Genomic DNA, 20,091 nt, shown 5'->3' with positions numbered 1-20,091 from the left:
CTCTTAAACTATCTATGAGGTAATATATTATTATGCAGAAAATGTTACAACAAGTTACAGAAGTAATTTAGAATCAGAACACAACTTTTTGAAATAGCACTAAAATTTTAAATCTTAACCAGAAAAATTTACTTAATTGAGTCCTGGAAAATGCTTACATTTAAAACACTGGCTTTATTCAAATACTACCCATTTGTACATTTAAAAAACAAGCAGGATAGAAGTAAATGTTTTATTCTTCCAACTAAATTCCAGTACTACAAGGGCAGTAAAACAATGATACACTAGAAAAAAAAAATGCAGCAATAAACATTTGTTAAAAAGACTGATAGAATAAATAAAACTACCAAAAAAAAAAAAAAAAAGGAAAAGAAAAATCATATAAACCCATTCTGAAACCCCAAGAAGTCCTGGAATACAGAAATGCCCTCCTCCTTCACTATTTGACAGGAAGTACTGTAGGCTATTTGCTCAATATTGTCCTGGGATTACATTCTAAATTATTAATAACTGGTTACAGTTTGGTTGTAGTGCACAATTAAAATCACACTAACTTCATCTGAAGTGTCATTCTACAGTTTTATTTACACAACCAATGAAGGGCATGTTCTAGAATACCAGCTTTAATCCTTTTCAAACATTAATATGAGAAGCCAAATTGTAATGATACAGCAAAGTGAGGCCACTGGTATTAATACAGGTAGCAAAGGTCCACATCCAGGTGGTACTGACATCAGGGAAATTTCCAAAACCAGTTGCTGCTGCCTAAGAGTGGTTGCCACTGACGAAAGCTTGACATAACCTGCATTCACAGGGAATATTGGCATTGTTGCATGTCGAAATTGGGACCTCCTGCAACAACTCAACAAGAAATAAGGCAGCCCACAATTGCAGAAAACTTGATTCATGAAACATCTAGAAAGGGGAGAAAAGGAAAATTAGTGCAAAGAACAGGTCAAAATTTAAATATTTTCATAACAAAATTAAGATACATTAGATATTCGTTCCAGATACTGCCCCTAGATAATTAAGTAAGCCTTACAAAAGTTTTGTGCTTATTTCTTCCAGGCTTTTTCTCCATCATTTTCTGTTAAAAGTGTATTCTTAAACAAAAATAATTATTTTCTCTTTAATAGATGTTTTTGTTTTCGATTTATAATTCAAAGGCAAGTACTTACAACTAGCAGGCTGTTCTCCATATCGTCGCATTATCTGATCATGTGTAAACTTCACAAATGCATCATATTGTTCTATAAATAAAGGGACATGTCCATCACATGACTTGCAAAATGGCCTAATAAAATCAGATAACTCTACAAGTAGAAAATATCTGAAACAATTCAAAGTTGACACTCACATAATAAACTCAGTAGTAATAGTAATAGAGTTATCAGACAGCATTAAGCTTAGAATATCACCAAAGTTTTATTTTAAGTTGTCTATGAACAGCAATTTATTACAGTGAGAGGAAATATGTCAACAAAGCCTAACCAAAAAAAAACCTGTTTTCTAATCAGATATCAAGAAAAAAATTATGAGCACATTAATAGCTATAATAAAAATCTGGAGCTTAAAATTAGAAACATTATGATCAAATTACCATACATTAAAAAGCTGCACGATTTAGATATTTCAAATATTTACATTGATAACAAAGTTATTGGGGGGCTGGGGATGTGGCTCAAGCGGTAGCGCGCTCACCTGGCATGCGCTCACCTGGCATGCGCGGGGCACTGGGTTCGATCCTCAGCACCACATAAAAATAAAAATGTTGTGTCCACCAGAAACTAAAAAATATTTTAAAATTCTCTTTAAAAAAAAAATAACAAAGTTATTGTGAAAGATATAAATCCAAAAATCCACAACTAAACTGAAATAGTAATAGCACAGGATTCGTATGTGAAAAGAAAAATATAAAATCACTAATACTGTTGCTAATCTACAGAACTCTTTCCTGAAGTCACTAAGATGGTACATAGCTAGAAGGCAGTTGATGGCCTTTATTAAAATGAAATTCCTTGTTCCCAGAAAACACGTGTACCAGTGTACCGAACAGTTTAATTTAACTGATACAGTGTACACATAGGAAATAATGCACTGCTTACAATGAGCTTCTGAGACACTCTAAAACTCATGTGTTACCTGCAAGTTTTGTGTTCAATATTTCTTCATACTCCTCTCGAACTTTCTCTTCGCGTTCTTTCAACAAACGTTCGCAGATCATCCCAACCTGCCGTAGAGTAAATAAGGGCTGTTCTTTTTTTAATGGTGAGGATGTTGCAGATGAAGTTCCTATATACAATGTGAACAAAAAATACCTGATGATTTAGGGCCATGATAGTACGCATCTTCTATCTAAAAAGATTTCATCTAGATATTTTTGATAGTGATATTAAATCCTATTTTAAAATCAGTTTTTAGCATAGGATTTCCCAAGCAGTCTACCAACAGGTTTAAAAACAATAATAATTCTATCAGCTTGAGACTCAAAACAGCATGAGGTAATAAAATATAAGGAGAAAATTCTCAGATGAGTGGACAAAGCTTTAAAACATTACAGTGACGGGTGAGTCCCATTATAAAACTTAACTCCATTCTAACACATATCCTACCATAAAGGGTTTTATATTAAGAGTTAACAAATAATTACATACTTAAAAAGACACTCAGTAAGTGTCTTACAAGAAATCGGGGATTATTCCACCATTTTTATACAAGTACTACCCTCATTTTCCAAACTCTTCTAATTTAGAGGGGTTTTTCCATCATTTAAAAAAAGATTTTTTTATTGGCACAATAAATCCTTTATAATTTTTTTAAAAGTACAGCATGATCCCGTTTATAGAAATTTACTCTAGAGAACATTCTGGAACCTAGATATGGCATTATCAGAGAGTGAAATACTTCATATAAAGAATTTCTTCAGAAATGCATTCCTCTTCAAGAATCACTTACGGCACTTTGATCTTCCAAAAACATCACTCCCAGCTTAAAAGTATTGACATTTATCTTTCTGAGAACTCAGGTTTATGATGGCCATCTGTTACATCATTGCAAGTACTTTATAAACACACAAGCACACACACACATCTGCTGTCAACTGTTTTAATCTTGCTTTGCGTGCCCCCAGTGCCTCCTATTCCTCTCAATTCTCTTTCTCCTTACAACCTGCATGGCTAGGACCAGTTAACTGTATTTATTACACCCATATCTATTACCAGAGTAAAGTATACCAACTTTAGTTCATAATTACTATCTTACTTTCAAATTCCCCCTTTGTGAAGGCTGCCTGTTAACTGATCATCTAAGAAGTAAACTGACAATGAAATGATAATGATCTTGGTCTCTTGTTGATACAGTCTAGGTCCCACCCTCACTACCTCTTACCCTGGGGATTCACCCACTCACATCTGGTCCCCAATACTGGGGAGCGGGGAGGTGTTACTACCATATTTAATTTCAACTTTCCTGATCTAATGCTATTTGATTATTTTATGGCTTTGAATGTTCGAAGAGTCACTTTTGATGGCTCCCTTTCAGCCAAAAAGCTTCAGCTTCCCCTATATACTTCAAACAGCCCTTATTTTTTCTGCCTTTAAAAAATAAAGTTTATCTCCAAATAAATAAGTCCCTCTAACAAGATATGTTAAGAATTCACCTTCAGGAATCCATCCCAATAAAACAAATGTACGACAATTATGTATACAGGGTTATTTCTTTAAATCCTGTTTACTTAACTGTCAATTAGATTACAAAGTTCTGTTATCAAGGAAAACCATAAAAGGGCAGAGCATCCGCCATGCAAGTTACCTAATAAAGCATAGGCTATACTGTTAAATTTTCTTTAAAATGGAGGCTAGGTGATTGTCTTTAGTTAGTGGGAATCCAGGTTGTGATTACTTATTTTGTACCATATTTTTAAGATATTATTCATTACACACATGCATATACACACTTATTAATCTTGGGGGAGAAAGGAGCTTGATTTTGGATTAACTTTCCCCATAGTGAATAATATTTCTTTTCACGTATTAAAGTTTACTGTTACCTGGTGAAGCTGGTCCACTGAGGAGAAATGCATGTGGCTGTGCATCAGAACTACAACCTGGATCTGTCTGTTGGAAACTAGTTTCTAAATGTCTTCTCTTCTGCATGCGTTTATACTCTTGTTTTATGTTGTACAGAATTTGTTCTAAAAGAAAGAGTTAAAATTTAGCAAGATAAAAACTTTGAAGTTAAAGAAAGGTCAGCTTTCTAACAATTATTTAGTAGGTCCAATCTATCCAAATATTCCATTCAGATATTACAGAAAACTGATATTTTTGGAGATATTCGTTTCAGCACATGTTGAGTCTTGCTCAAAAACAGCATATACACATCACCTGGAATTCAGCTATTCAACAGAAATACTTCTTTGAACACTGACTAGCAAAAAAAAAATAAATAAATAAAAATAAGTTTCTGTTCCAAATAATGGTCAGGGAGTACAAAAACATTCTTAAGAGTCCCAAACTCAAGCTCATATATTCATCACACTTAGCACTATTAAATGAAGATATACTGCCAAGCCCATAAATAATTAAAAGAGGGAGGATTCTGTATACTCAACACACACTGGTGAGAAGTAACAGTGGGTGGGTACTAAAATATCATCATACATAAAATAGTTATGGCCATTAATATTAAGCTGGGAAGAACCTACGAATATTCCAGCATTAACAGTAAATAAAACACTCTCAATCTCTGGGGAAAAACATTTGTAGAGTATAACAGGCTCTCCTAATAAATAAGTACTACTATACCACAATGCAGTTATATTTAATCACAGCCATTAAAATAGGTAAAATTTATCCTGTGTCTTTAAGTCAGTATGATTTATTTCAGAAAGAGTTCTAATTCAAAATAGTTACCATTTGGCCTCTCCAAAAAGTTCCTAAGGTTTCCACTACCCCCACAGCTCCCAAATTAATAAATTATCTATGCTTACTAATCCTAATCCAAAACAAGATTAAGCAAAAATGAAATTGCAACAATTAAAAGTTCGTAGTATGGTATAACTTTTAACATTTGATTGTACAGTGAAGCTTTAAAACATGAAAACTTCCCTAAAGCATTATTTTAACTGGAAAAAAAAAGCTGCAAAAGATAATTTAACTTTGTAAACAAAATGTTTGTCCATAAATTTGTGATTTAAATACAAAAGTACACATTGGAATGATTTAGCTTCAGTTTGGTTGTGTTGGCTTTAGTATTTATCATTTTTTTTAAGGTGTTCACATTTTGTTTAATATGGGTTATGTTACTTTCAGTCTTCCATTTAGGTGAAATAGTTCATAATTTTAAAATGAAGTTAACCAGTGTGAATTAAAATTACTCTCTATTGAATGACAAGTTTACCCAGATATAAATGGGTTTCCTAATATTCATCAGAGGTGTCAATAAAACTAATACAACATACTTTATTAATCAGGGCAAGCATAAATACTTTTTTAAACAAAACTCCTTTCAGTAATAATATTCTAAAAGGTTTTAAAGGTGATATTTTGATCTCTGATAATGACAAGCAGCAAGTTTCACTCACTTATCATTTTCTGATCAAATGTATCATTCAGTGCATCTTAAATTTTATTCACAACCAAAGACTTAAGGAGCTACTAGCTCAGAATAACTTGACTTTAACATCTACCTTTTGTGTGACACATACACATGTATATATTCACTGATTATTACATAGCCATTCTCAGATACTTCAGTCGTCCTTTGCTGCTGGATTCACACCCAAATCAATGAAAGCACAACTAAAATATATGGAAAGAATGTCTGCAACAAACCCAGGATTACGATACAGTAAATTTTTTTGAAATTTAGCTTTGTAAACCTCCACATCACCTGATACTTAACTGACATCACTAACAAGAATTTTAAGGTATAATTTACAAATGACAGAATTCACCAATTTAAATGTATGATTGAGTTCAGACAAAGTACATACAGTCTTGGAACCATCACAACCTTCATCACTCCAAAAGTTTTCTCAGGCTCCTCCTTTGCAGTTAATCTCACCCCCTCCCCCACCCACACACACACACAACCACCATTTGCCAACACTCAACTTGTTATTACAGCTGGCCCTCTGTATCCATGGATTCTGTATCTGTAGATTTAAACAACCAGAGAGCAAAGTATTTTTAAAAAATAACATCTGTACAGGTAGTACATTTTTCTTGTCATTATTCTCTAAAAAAACATAACCTAACAACTATTTACATAGATTTTACATTGTATTAAGTTCATATGTTTGAGATTCATTTATGTTGAATGAATCAGTAATTTCTTTTTATTTTGTGGTGTATACACGTATGTACTAATTTATTCCATTAAAGGACATTTGGATTCTTTTCAATTTAGGGCCATTATGAATATTCACGTACCAGTCTTAGGGTGAACATATTTTAATTTTTCTTAGGTAAATACCTAGGAATGGGATTGACTTCATAAGCAAATGGTTTTAGTTTGTAAGAAACTGTCAAAATGTTTTCCAGAGTGATTTTACCACTTTGCATTCCTACCACCTTAACTGTATTAAGAGTTCCAGCTGCTCTACATCCTTGCCAACACTTGATATTGTCAGTTAAAGAGCTGAAGAACTTTGAATGCTACTGCCTGCCTGTACTGCTTTTCACATCTAATATGATGCAACTATGTCATCTAAACCACACTGTGCCCTCAAATGTTCTAATACTGGTATCGTGATCTACAGTGTTATGCAGAAAAATTGTCCGTTTTAACTTGGCCAAGATCTATCTCAGTAGCACAAGTCACAGCTAACTACAAGCCTCAAGCTCACAGTTCAAGGGTTTAAACTGTTTTAAAGATGATTAACTCAAGAAATGTTCCCAGATTCAGTATTTTACAACTCATATTATGATAGGCCAAACCTAGATATTTGACACAAGGTGCTACTAGACCAGCTTGATGAATGCCTTCCATACTTGTCTACTTGAGCTATTTTCACTCCAAAAGTTCTCTCAAGCCATCTCTTATCAAACTAGCAAGTTTATGCACATTTACATACTCTAAGTATTATATTCTAAGAATATGCAACATTTGACACTGTGTTGCCAACACACAGTCCATTTAAAAAATGTCAAAGCTTCATTTGCATTATCAGCTGCTAAAATCTCAAAAACCTTACTCTTTTAACTATTAAGTAAAAGAGCAGCAAATTCTGACTCTAGGATTTTCATCCGCCAATCTAGTAAATGCTGCTAAGATTGCTAATAAAAGTCCCCTCCTTAATAGGTAAGTCATATCAATGAGTCAGCACTTATTCCTTTGCAATATATATATATTTTTTAATTTAGGTGAACGGAGGTGGGGCCTCAGGTGGGCACAATGACACAAATCTATAGTCTCGGCAGCTGAGGCAGGAGTTCAAAAGCCAGCCTCAGCAACAGCAAGGCACCAATCAACTCAGTGAGACCTGTGACTAAATATAAAGTACAAAACAGGGCTGGGGATGTGGCTCAGTGGTTGCGTGCCCGAGGTTCAACCCCTGGTACACTCTCGCCCCGCAAAAGCCTCTTTTTAGTTTCCACTGATGCTTTAAAATCCCTGGATACAATGAATAAGATTTGACAATCAAACATGAGAAAGTAGTTATGGGATTAAAAAAAAAAATTGAACAGCTGAATTGATGAGAATAAGAAAAACAGTATCAAGATGGGACTGTGTTCAAGGCAAGGAGCGTGGACAGAGAACCAACTAAAAATATGTTTAAAGGAGTACCACAAATTGGGGAAGAGAGAAGTGACAAATACCTTTCTAGGATCCATGAATTTAAAGAAAAAAAAAAAAAAAAAGTATGTGAAATTCAATTGTGCTCCAGACCCATAAAGCTTTAATTTCCCACTGAAATTACTTAGCTCAAATATTAATGTTTCATGAACAGTTTTAAGTTTATATGTATGAGATAACCTTTTATATCACTTTGATTGGCATTTATTTCTCTAGGAAGTATCTTTGGGATAAAAATGGGTATCTAGGCCCCTCCTCAAAAACAAAACATTAAAACAAAAAAAACCTAAAAAAAAGGTCCTGAAAGTTTGTCTTTTCTAAATAGGGATACAAATGATAAGAAAAATCTGTACACAATTAAGTTCAGAAAATCTACAGTAGCCATTAAGACCAAAAACTAAGAAATTGTTCCAAATACAGTAATAGAAATTGTTCCAAATACAGTAATAGAACAAATCTGTAGTTTTGAAATGCATATTATACATTGTCGTGTCCACTTTGTAAATTAAAACATACAAATGGAGGTTACTATGGAGATACACCTTCAAAAACCAGCTATTTTCCCAGGAACATCTGATTAGAAACTAAAGCAATTCTTATATTCTTGGGTCTGGAACCAAATTCTAACATCACATAGTCAATGTACAGCTAAAATTTTAACCGCTATCTAGATTAGCAAGCATGAATCTTACTATTTACAGGTATCTTCTCAAATACTTACAAGCTAAGAAATTTTAAGTCTGTGAACAGGGAAAAGAAAGGAAATTGAACCATCCAAAATTCAAAACCCAAAGTGTGCATGCTACAGAAAACATTTGGTTTTGGTTCAGAAGCAAGAGGTCCAGCTCCTACCCTATTACCCCACCTGAGGCATGAAGGCAAAGTAACTTAGATTTATCTATAGGATTCTGACAAGCCCAATCACTTATGTCAAATAAATTATCACTGGCTATTTAGTATCAATGAAATAATATACTGTGACCTTGTAGTGATTATAATTTTTCTTCCTACTGTAAGAAAATGAACACCTTGTAAAGGAAAATATATAATGTAAATTTAGAACCTCAGCTAGTCTGCAAAGACTGAGAGAACAAATTCTTTGAGACTCTAGAGCAGCACAATCAAGCTGAAGAACAAACCCATTTCCTATCATGACTTGCTAGGGCACTACCCAGCCTGCCCCGACACCCACCAAAATTGAGTATACCTGGAAACCAGAATTTATAAATGGGTGACTTGCAGACCAAATCAAGCCCTGTTTAACTTGAATACTAAAAAAAAAAAAAAAAAAAAAAAACAGGTGTGAATTTATGGTCATATTGGGCAATCTTCTTAAAATGTAGTTTCTGATGGGCAGAGCTGCTGGTCCATAGCAAGACTGGAATTTGCTAATACCCACCTAGTTTCCATCACTGATTTATATTATTTGTCTGGAACTATGTATGGGTACTTTAGTGTCTAGTCCTTGTTTAAAGTAACTATTTTGACTTTTTTTTTTTTTAAAGGTAGTTCTTACTAGTGAATGGAGAGGGGAAGGAAAGCATTGACGGCTGGAGTAATTACAAAAATACCTAAGCCAATGAGCTAAATTCATTTTACCACCCTCACCTGAATGGTTTTGTAAGTTCTAAGTTAGACATACCTAGGAAAATCTTCAAATTAATTTAAATTGAATAGACCTACTGAGATTTACTACATGACACTATATGTACTGCTTCTGTCATCTCTCCTAACATACTTTCTTTCTAAAATTCAATCACTATCATTTGGTGATGAACAAATGTGTTTACTTTTCTATTATAACTTGTGTTGGAATTGATTGGAATCCCACTGGCATCTTTTGTTTATCCCATGTACTTTATAAATTACTTGTAAGCTTTTAAAAGTCAACAGATTTGTGGGCTGGGGATGTGGCTTAGTCGTAGTGCTTAACTACCATGTATAAGGCCAGGGTCTGATCCCTAGTATGGCCAAGTCAACAGATTTTACAAAAATTCTGATTTCGGGTGGGAGGTGGGGGGCTACTGGGAAAATCTGACAATAAAAGGTCCAAATTCCCCATGGCTAGAACTAAAAAGAAATGCTCTGGTATAAATTATTGTGCATCATGTGTGTCAAGGGACTTATTAAGATAGGCATGGAACTGAATCTGAAACTAAAGAACTCCTAAATTTAATGGCCAGATGAAGACAGAAAGAGCAGCCAGAGAGGTGGAAGAAAACAATGTGATCACAGAAGGAAAAAAAGGAGCATGTCAACAGGGTGAATAATATTTAAAAAAAGGTCAAACAAGAGAACTAAGTGCCATGGAATTCACTGGTGACTTGACAAGAGCTGTCTGAAGCACAAATATATTAGGAGTTGATTACCAAAGAAATAGAAGCAGGCAAGTCGACTTGAAAGCTCTTTTAATTTGCTTTTAAAGTGGAAGAATCTGGAAGACAGCAGGAGGAAGATGATGTTTAACTTATTTTCCAACGGGAGGCCTGAGAATATTTCATTTCAAAAGCAAAGATCCAGTTGAGAAAAAAAAATAATAAAGAGGATAAAGTTCCTTTCGAGAGGGGGGAATCCTTCCCTTAATGTGTAAAGGCTTTCATCATTTCCTTTAACCTTCAATGATACTAAAATAAAAATAGGATAGGCACAAATGTCAGAGTATAGGTATTGGGAAACTTAAAAATTTGATGGCCTCTATTAAGGACAAGGTTATTTAACTGAAATGTGGTATTGTAGGACAATGTTAAAAGTTCCATTTGAGGTTGCTCTATTTTGACTATTTCCTCACTCAATGAGGCAGGTGTGTATATTTTTATAGATGAGAAAAATGAGGCTCTGCTTCAATGTCTTGTGTTCTGACTTCAGGACATAAGCTGTTAATATCTATTGCTCTCTAGTACTGTAAAACTACAGTATAATAGTGTAATACTACAGTATTCCATAAGCACCTAAAATTACAATATATCACCATGAGGAAACTGATTTTTAAAAAACAGATGTCAGAACAGAGGGGTAACAACTACGTAGTAATTCTTTCATACCCTGAAACTTCAAAGAGTTTGCTTATCAAGAAGGTAGTAAACATAATAGAGCATAATTTCCATCTAGAGCCCTGAAACAATGATCACTGGCTATAGCAAAACAGGTAAGAAATCTTCATTTTACATCCAGAAATTTAAGTTTATATTAAGGGATGGCTAAAGTGGCTCTACACTATCTTCTCTTACGACAGGTATTTAGCTCCTATGAGAATGTCTTATAGTTTTAAATGTTAAGAATTATTCTAAATGAGGTCAGCATTGCCACACATGTACAAGGCGTTATAATGCCAGCCTCTGATAATGTACTATTATTATCTACCTTGGGCCACTGGAGGCTGCTACAGTGAGCACCAGATTCCCCAATCCTGGCATAGCAACTAAAATCTCCCATACTTTTAAACCAATTTTAACACTTAGAAAAGTACTTCCAGAGGTAGAGAAGAAAAAGGAAAAGAAAGGTGGGGAGAGGGGACTTCATGAAAATCAAAAGGAAATCAGTATAGGATAGGGACCATGGAGAGGGAGTAGGAAAGGGGAAATACTCAGGAATAATACTGGCCAAATTATATTGTTATATTTGCACACGTACTAACAATAGATCCCACCATTATGTACCACCATAATGCATCAATTTTTTAAAAAAATCATAAAAAAGTTCTTCCAGAAAATTATGTCTTAGCATTAAGAACAAGGCAATCCCCTATTAACAATTAAAAAGCAATTTCAGGAACAGTAATGTTTGATAAATATACTTTCTTCAAATCCCACTTCATATTCTATTCCTAAGTTGCTAAGTCAGTTTAATAACACCGTCTTATTTTAAACACAAAAACAAAAACTAACTCTTCTAAGTCCCTTTCTCCCCTTCCGTTTGACTTTTTTGGGAGGGAGTTTTGTAAGAATAAACCTTAACAAAAATGAAAATGAATGCCAAGGTCAGAATATAAACAAACTTTAACACCTTTAAAAAAAAAAAATCTTTGTTACTTTTTATTCAAGCTTAGCCAGCCTATGGATGGAATTCATCAATAATGGCTGATTTATCAGCCCCTCAAGAGACATAGTTCTTTGATTAACCAGCACAGAATTTAGATCACAAAAGGGATTCTGATGAACTTGAAAAAGTGACTTATTAGAGGAGAAATTTAGATTTTTAAATACAGTGGAAAAAAAATGAAGTACATGAGACCTAGGAATATAATTAAATCAAATCCCAAAATTCTAATGAAAAGAATTTTGGTAAAATCACAATGTTCCAAAGCACTATTATATCTCAGTATGATTTGCCCATGACATCTCACAGATAAAAACTGACTTACTCAACTTTTAAAGGAAAAGATAGAAGTAAGCTATACTACAAAACTAGAAGTATATTCTATGCTGCTTTTCTAGGGCTAGAAGGTCAAATAACACAACCACTACCATACTCTTAAAAATTCTACCTTCCCAAGATTACAAAGTCTATTTTACTGTAAAAATCTGACAACAATCCTAAAATAAATATCAAAATTAACAAAGGAACATACACTAGAATTTCAAATTATCTCAAGGATTCCCTGTTTAATATAGTTGCAATACCATTTCATCTTTTTCAATTCTTTTAGAAAGAGCTTAGAACTTCATTACAAAATGTTTTCTCCTCAAAATTCTGTAAAGTTTTGAAAATGTTTCTTTAAATGAGCAAATCTATGATAATGGTAAAATTTTTGCAAACTATTTATAATATTGGAATGTAGGTAGTCTTATGTTTATCATCTAGAAAAAATACTGACAAGTATATTTCAAGTGCTTAAAAAAAAAAAGAAAAAGTTCTAAAAAGAAAAAAGTGATACAGAACTAATGTGCAAAACTGAACCCCCCTCCCCAAACTTTAGCACCTCAAAGAGCCTTAGGAAATGCCAAGGTCTGAATAACTCAAAAAATTCAACATTTTGAAGTTTTATTTGTGATAAACATTATGACAGATAAGAATAACTCTGAGGCCATTTTTACACTATTTATAATTAGTTATATCTACAAATGCCAGGCTGGTACATAACAGATTTAAATAAGTGTTTCCCATTCATACTTTTTAAAAAGTAGGTTATCTTCTCAAAGGCAAGAAATTCACATATGCACAGAGAACATTCTGTGAGTCATCTGTTTTAGGCACAATGTTAATGGTAAGGGCTCCAAGAATCACAAATTGCTAATTACCAAATTCAGTTATAAGGACTTTAAATACCCACCCCCAATGCCATTACTATTTTCATGAACCAACTATCCAAAAAGTGCAAACTCAACTCATGCTATTACTCTGCATTCTTGTAGGAGAAAACTTCTCTTTTAGATAGCAAAAATACTCAAAACTGGACACTTCCCCTTAATCTCTTTATTTTCAGTCTTTCAAAACTAAAGTGTTTTTATCCCTACATCTCAACACTTAGTAGGAAAGACGTATATGAGTAATATTCAGTATATTTAGCCTATTTTTCCTATAAAGCCATTCAATAATAAGAAGTTATTCTCCTTTACATCTCAGATTATGTTTCTGAAGTTCTGAGCTGATAGCATCCATTCCTAAAGAGGGAGCTAACCTCTGAACTAATTGTATGTAGCTTACATCTTTCTGTGCTCAAGTTTGGCTTCATTTTTCTACCTTCCATCTCCCCACCGAAATGAATATAACTATACTGTTTTTAATGGTCATAAAGGATTTTTTTTCTTCTACTTTGCAGTATTGAGGATAAAAACCATGTCCTCATTGTTTTCATGCATGCTAGCTTGCTGTACTGCTGCACTACAGCCCAATTCCAACTTGGATTCTTAAAGGCATAATTTATAGAACTATGAAATAACTGCAGTTACATATATAGTCATAAATTAAATATTTGGTTTAAAAATCCATAATACAAAGATCATTAAAAACACTTATTTGTCAAATCCACTAAGAAATTAGAAGTTAACTGCTGTCTAAATAACCACAAAATATTAAAAAAAAAAAAAAAAAAAAACCACTTCTGGCTCAAATAAATGACATCTGAAGTGAGATGTTGCCTCCTCCAACAGACATCTCATTTGTTTGCCTAGAACCATTTATATTTCATTTAAACCAGCTGGTGTCCCTGTTTGCAGGCAAGCAATCAATGTCTAGTGAACAATCTATGTTCCTGTAAACTCTTCCCCATTCACAAGCTGTAGTTTCCATTTTTAATAGCAAGTTTCCAGCAAATACAATGAGTTCTCACAAAGGAATTTAACTCTTCATCCAACTCAATTCCTAAGACAAACTAGAGCAATGGTACCAAGCCATAAACAATGTGTATTAATGAGCCTAACAAACTGAGAAAGAAGTTGACACATCTACAGAAGGCTCTCTTCACCAGACCATTAATTCACTGCACAATTATGAAAACAATGTGTTGGATTTGACTGACAGTCTCTTATAATGTTGCATAATATTTTGGTTTTATGAAAATAACTTCTTTCTTGAGAATGTCATGACAATCTTGGCTAAATGATAATAATATAGATGTTTCAAAAACCAATAGAAAAGGATAGAACACTTTGAATTTCTTTTCAACTAACTTGCCTAGTTCTAAATTTATTTAAATTACACTGAACTCAACAGAAGTGAAAGTTTTGGGAGGCATTCATTTCTGCAACCATATTTAATGCTTCTCTCCCCCTACCCATCTTCACTCATCATCCTCTTTTTCCTTTACACACTCAGGAGTATTATAAGCCTCACTGCTAACACCCTAAACCAGAGTACACAAACTTTTCCTGTAAAGGATCGGTCAACAAATTCAAAGCTCTAGGGCAAAATAATCTGTCACTACTCTATCCTGCCATTATCATCTGCAATGAACAGAAATTCATAAAATAACGAGCATAGCTGTGTCTAATAAAATTTTTATTTATAGACACTATTTGATTTTTATCACTTTCTGCATCACAAAATAATTTTCCAACTATTTAAAAAATATTTAAAATGTTCTTAGTTCCCAAAAAGCAAAGCCAGTTTGTTGATCCTGTCCTAGACTGTACTTCTGAATTAGTAAACTCAGGTGTCCCCAAAAATAGGTTTGAGACATGCTGTAAGGGGCTCCTAAAAAAAACCCCACAGTGTTAATTAAGATAATAAAAGCTCTAAGTCTTGAGGATAAGAAAGCAAACTTGACTTCCTTCAGCTCCACTATTCTTTTTTCCCAGTTATTAAATTTCAACAGTTTGAAAAATATTGACTTAAATAAAAACAGTCATTAAGTCAAACTTGGAATCACCTTCCTGGAATGACTAAAATAATAACTAGAATAATAACTAGGGTTTAAAGCAGATGTCCCAGTTCCTGAAACTACTAATAACCCATATCATAACTTAAGCTTCACCATAAGAAATACTGGTATGGAAGTATCCATAGGAGAAAGATGATAAACTGTATACTATATATGTGTTCTCTAGTTCTAAATTTATTTAAATTACACTGAACTCAACTGAAGTAAAAAGAAAACAATTCTAGCAATCTGTCAATCTGAATTTAGTAAGCCTTGTCTACTTCCAATCCTAGTTCTACTTATTTCAGCTAAAGATGGGCATTCACTCATATAAAGTTTTTTTTTTTTTTTTTTTTTTTTTTTTTTTTTTTTTTTTTTTAGGAATCACCACTGTTAAAATAAAAATTTAAAAGTTTGGGTGCTTAGAAAAAAATTATTTTCAGGTTTGGAAACAGGAAAACTGGGAAAGCTCTGGGGCACCTGAATAATACTACAGTTCCCATTATGACATTATTACAAAACAAGACAGAAGCATACCCCAAACTGGTCATAAAAGACACCTTTTTCCAGTGTCGTAAATTACAGTAAAAAATTAACATTTAGCAAATCAGAACTTCAGCAAATTTAACTTTTTCTCCAGTCAACATTTTAAGTTAATATTCCAATTAGCTGAAATAGCTAAATAGTTTTTAGCAAACTCAATAAAAATCAATTAGGATGTGATTTTAGGCTACAGGGTATGAACAAACTTCCAACATTTATGTCAAAAAACACCTTGAAAATTAAAATATAAGAACATTTCAGAAATTGAATGTGAATTTGAATCAGCTGGCTTTAACAATAGCAATTATTCTGATTTTTACTATTGCAGCTCACTCATTTGAAATTTGAGATAATGAGAAGCCCAATGTATTAATCAATGCTATAAATATATCACTGAAATGACTAATTTGCAAAAGGATCACAATTCTAAGTTCCTATTTAAGTGAGGGAACACGTTATATAGCTCCCTGGTGTTTATACGCTGGACTAAACAGCATTTAGTTATTTTTTAACTCACAAACCTAAGACTATATTAATCCACTACCTCCAGTTAAATTTATTGCTGGTTTATTCCAGCTACTTTGAAATGGCTTTATTAGTAGTTAAGTATAGATCCCGTGATGTTTCAGTTTTCAAAGATATTTCACTAAAGACAATCAAAATGTCAACAAGGAACTAATTCTTGTCAATGGTGGTTCTCTTGTTTTTAAGTAATGCCTAACAATGCCTATGTGAATACCTTCACATAAAAGACAGTTCAGGTATCCTCATTAAATAAAATTCTGTGAATTCCTTTTAAAACTGGCTACAACTCTAAAAGAGCATAAAGTCAGATCAAACATTTAATTGCAAAAATAGTAATCTAGGTATTTGAGGTTTCTCCATGGATTTGGGAAAGGGTATCTTAAAAAGTGACATTAAGAAAACCCACTTAGTAGAGTCAATTCCAAATACAAGTTGCAAAATATAGAGATAATATAATTTCCATCTTTTTTTTTTAAAGCTAATGATAACAAGACATTTAAAATCAAGCCAAGAAAAGGCTTTGTCTAAGGGTGATATTACCACAGGCTCACACACAAAACCTTTGAATGCTACACACAAAGGAAACGGATTTACACTTCAAGTCCACAAAAGCCTATCCTAGGACTGTGCCAGGGGCACACAAGAATTCAAAGTACAAAAAAAAAAAAAAAAAAAAAAAAAACCTGGTCATACACTTGCTGTAAAAAGCAGCCAAAGGCATTCCTCATAGTCACTTTCAGGAAATGTTTCAAGATGAAAAGCAAATAAGTCTGGAGTCCCTTGGAATCTTAGGTTTTTATTTTCATTTTTAAGGCTAAGTTATTTTCTTAACATACTTTTTGAGTAGAAATTAAGGCATTTCTAAGGAAAAGCAACTACTCAGCCCCAATTTTCAATACAATTTGTATTTCACTAAAAGTTCAAGATTTCCCAAGGTCTAGACCCAGTATGATCACATTACAGTACTCGGGAAGAGCATTTTCTTTGTTGTTGACCCTGCTAGGGAAACAGGTCTTGACTCAGCCAAAGTGGCGTTCTTGTGGGTGATTAATGACAGGCCTAGATCTCGCCCCAGTGACATCCATCCCCACCCCCCACCCCCTCTATACTAAAATCAGCCATGTCTGAACTGGAGGAGGGGCTGCCGTCTCGCCTCAAACCACCCAGTCCCAGAGTTAATAGCTGCAACCAATTGATTCAGGCCAACAGACATCGAGATTCGGGTGAAATGTGACCTTTCTCTCTCCTGATTTATGAATAATATCGACCTCTCTGATAGTTTCCGCTGGGTAGCTACTTACTACGGAAACACTCAATTCCAGTGATTCCGCCCAAAGAAAAGGATCTTCCTCTTCTCCACAATACCGGCACGACACGGCCCCTACCAACTCAACCTCCCGACTACCCTCCCTTAACATCAGGCCATGTCTATTGTGCCTCCATACCTCTGGGGGCTAATTAAAAGAAATGTATGTGGTAGCCCGATTTAGTTAAGAACGAGGGCCACAGTCCAGTACCCACCCCACCCGCTTCAACACGCGCCCCCAAGCCCACCCTGGCAGCCACCCGGCCCAGTCCCACCTGTGGTGAGGCGGGAGGAGACATCGCCGAAGGGGGACGGCTCCATTCGGAGATACTTCTGCGGCGAGGCGGCCGCAGCCGAGAAGGAGGCGGCGGTGGCTGCAGCCGCCGACGACGGGGAAGCAGCGGCCGAGGTGGGCGCCGACAATGGCGTACATCGCCTCCTCTTCGGGGACGCCGGGCTCAGCAGCGGGTCGAAATCCAGAGTCCTTTTCAGAGTGGCTCCGCACGCCATGGCCGCAACTGAGGCGCCCGGCTCGGGTGGGGTCGGGGAGGGCGAGGGCGAGGGAAGGGGGGAAGACCGGGGACTCTAAGAGAGCCTAGCCGACGGGATCGGGAGGAGCCAGGTGGGTGTTGGAGCGCCGGCCGAGTAAAGAGCTGCCGCCGCCGCCGCTGCCTCCGCGGCAGGGGCAGTGGCCAGGGCCGGTCCGGGCGAGAACGCGAGGGGCGGTGGCGGCACGCACGCCAGCCGCGTCAGGGGGGCTCTTCCGCCTCCTCAGGCACCGCTCCCCGGGAAGAGGCTCCGGCTGCCCCAGCCGTCCGTTCGAGCTTTGCGCCGCGCCAGAGGCGCTCCTGCGCCGAGACCGGCTCCCTTCGGAAGTAGATACCAGCCCAGAGGGGTGTGAGGCTGGAACGCGGTTTCCAATAGACCCTAGTACGTCCAGAAGCTTCCGAACGGCGGCCGATGGGGAGGGATTGCGAGTTGGCTGCGGAAGCAGGAGCTCAAACGAACACGTCCAACCGCTTCCCCCTCCACTGTACGACTCTTCCACCCGCCGCCGGCCCCAATATGGCGTCAATAACAACGCCGCCGATTCAAATCCTGCGGCCTCAGGGCGCCTGCGCATAGAGGCGGGCCCACTCGAGGATGCATTCTGGGAGTTGTGGTTTTACTCTGTGGGCTAGAATCGGCGTGAAAGATGGTAAGGGAGGAGTCACAGAAACTACGACTCCCGTCGGGCAAGGAGAGCGATTCCGAGTTCCGGGTTGGAATTTAAATCCCCTACACAGCCAAAGAGTAAAAGGAACTAAACTAAAGAGAAAAAAGAAAAGGCTCTGAGACGGCGAGAGGGAAAGGGAAATCTAGTTAAGCCACTTAAGATACCTGTAAGTCTCCGGGCATAGTTGCTCCCACAGTGATTTAACAAGGGAGACATAGAAAACAGCCAACCTAGTAATTCAAGAGAGATTACTTTCAGTATCAAAAGTGCCCAAAACAAAACTTGTCACATCGAAGGGACAGAAATGATGCAGATTATAACATCTATTTGAAATTATGAGACAGAACAAATTAGTGTCAGATTACATTATCCTTGACTGAACTCTGTGCTTTGCCCTTCTCAGGTAGCTGCTTGCCGACACATTTAATTCTGCAAAGCCAGCTTTGTTTCTGTAAATGAATAGGATTTGAACAAAATACAGAGCCAAATTATTTCCTCTGGGTAAAAAGCAAGGGATACCCGTAAGTGCATTAACTCTGTTAAATTTGGTGTATATCTTGTGCACAGTAAATAATATATATCCGAATACATAAGGATATGCCTAGGTAATTGATATTGGACCCATTGTGTAAGCAGAGGGGGAAGATATTTCTTAAAATTGTATTTTTAATCAAGTACCTAAACTAAGAATTGAGTTCAGCATTAATTTAAAAAGTGGTTTATGTAGAAACTGTATTGACCTCTACCATGGTCCTGTCAGCAGTCTATAAGAAACTATGTGAATGCCATATTATCAAATGATTATAAATAACAAATACTGACTTCCAATGCTCATTTACTCTTGTCCTTTGTTCAGTAATCAACAGATGTTTTGTAGCCATTTTGTACACTTTGTAACCAGTTTTGAACAGTAATTGAATATATTCTCGTTTTATAGAATTGTCCAATAAATACCTCAGCCATGAGAAGTTTTGATCACACTGTGTCAACAACTAAGCCACGATAATTTAGGATATAATACTGTTTGAAAAAAAATGTCTTTACAAAGACCAGCATTTAATGAAATAATAACTAAGACATCTATTAAGTAAACTTTTACTAAACACTCATAAAACCCATGATACTGTGAAATTAATAGAATATACATATTTTAAAGATGAGTAGAGGGCTGGGGATGTGGCTCAAGCGGTAGCGCGCTCGCCTGGCATGCGTGCAGCCCGGTTCGATCCTCAGCACCACATACAAAGATGTTGTGTCCGCCGATAACTAAAAAATAAATATTAAAATTCTAAAAAAAAAAAAAAAGATGAGTAGAAAATATTTGTTGATGTAAGTATTTGCTGAAATTAGGATTTGACTTTACATGATAGAATTTACATTAGAAAAGCCAAGTGTAGTGGCACAGAC

General features: G+C 35.6%; 1 protein-coding gene across 1 annotated transcript; it reads right to left on the bottom strand.

Annotated features, from left to right (window-relative positions):
- Nucleotides 1-154: 154 nt before the first annotated feature.
- On the bottom strand, nucleotides 155-18,524 carry Akirin2 (akirin 2). The gene is made up of 5 exons (XM_076858434.2): nucleotides 17,744-18,524; nucleotides 4,049-4,192; nucleotides 2,143-2,292; nucleotides 1,179-1,250; nucleotides 155-915 (listed from the first exon to the last, which is right to left on the bottom strand). The coding sequence occupies exons 1-5, from the start codon at nucleotides 17,976-17,978 to the stop codon at nucleotides 905-907; spliced, it is 612 nt and encodes a 203-aa protein (XP_076714549.1). The 5' UTR covers nucleotides 17,979-18,524; the 3' UTR covers nucleotides 155-904.
- Between the last annotated feature and the right edge of the window lie 1,567 nt (nucleotides 18,525-20,091).

This window comes from Callospermophilus lateralis, chromosome 6 (genome assembly GCF_048772815.1).
Source record: "Callospermophilus lateralis isolate mCalLat2 chromosome 6, mCalLat2.hap1, whole genome shotgun sequence".
In the NCBI taxonomy this organism is placed as follows: Eukaryota; Metazoa; Chordata; class Mammalia; order Rodentia; family Sciuridae; genus Callospermophilus; species Callospermophilus lateralis.
Note: the sequence above shows the minus strand (reverse complement) of the source record. Positions and strands in the feature narration are given on the sequence as shown.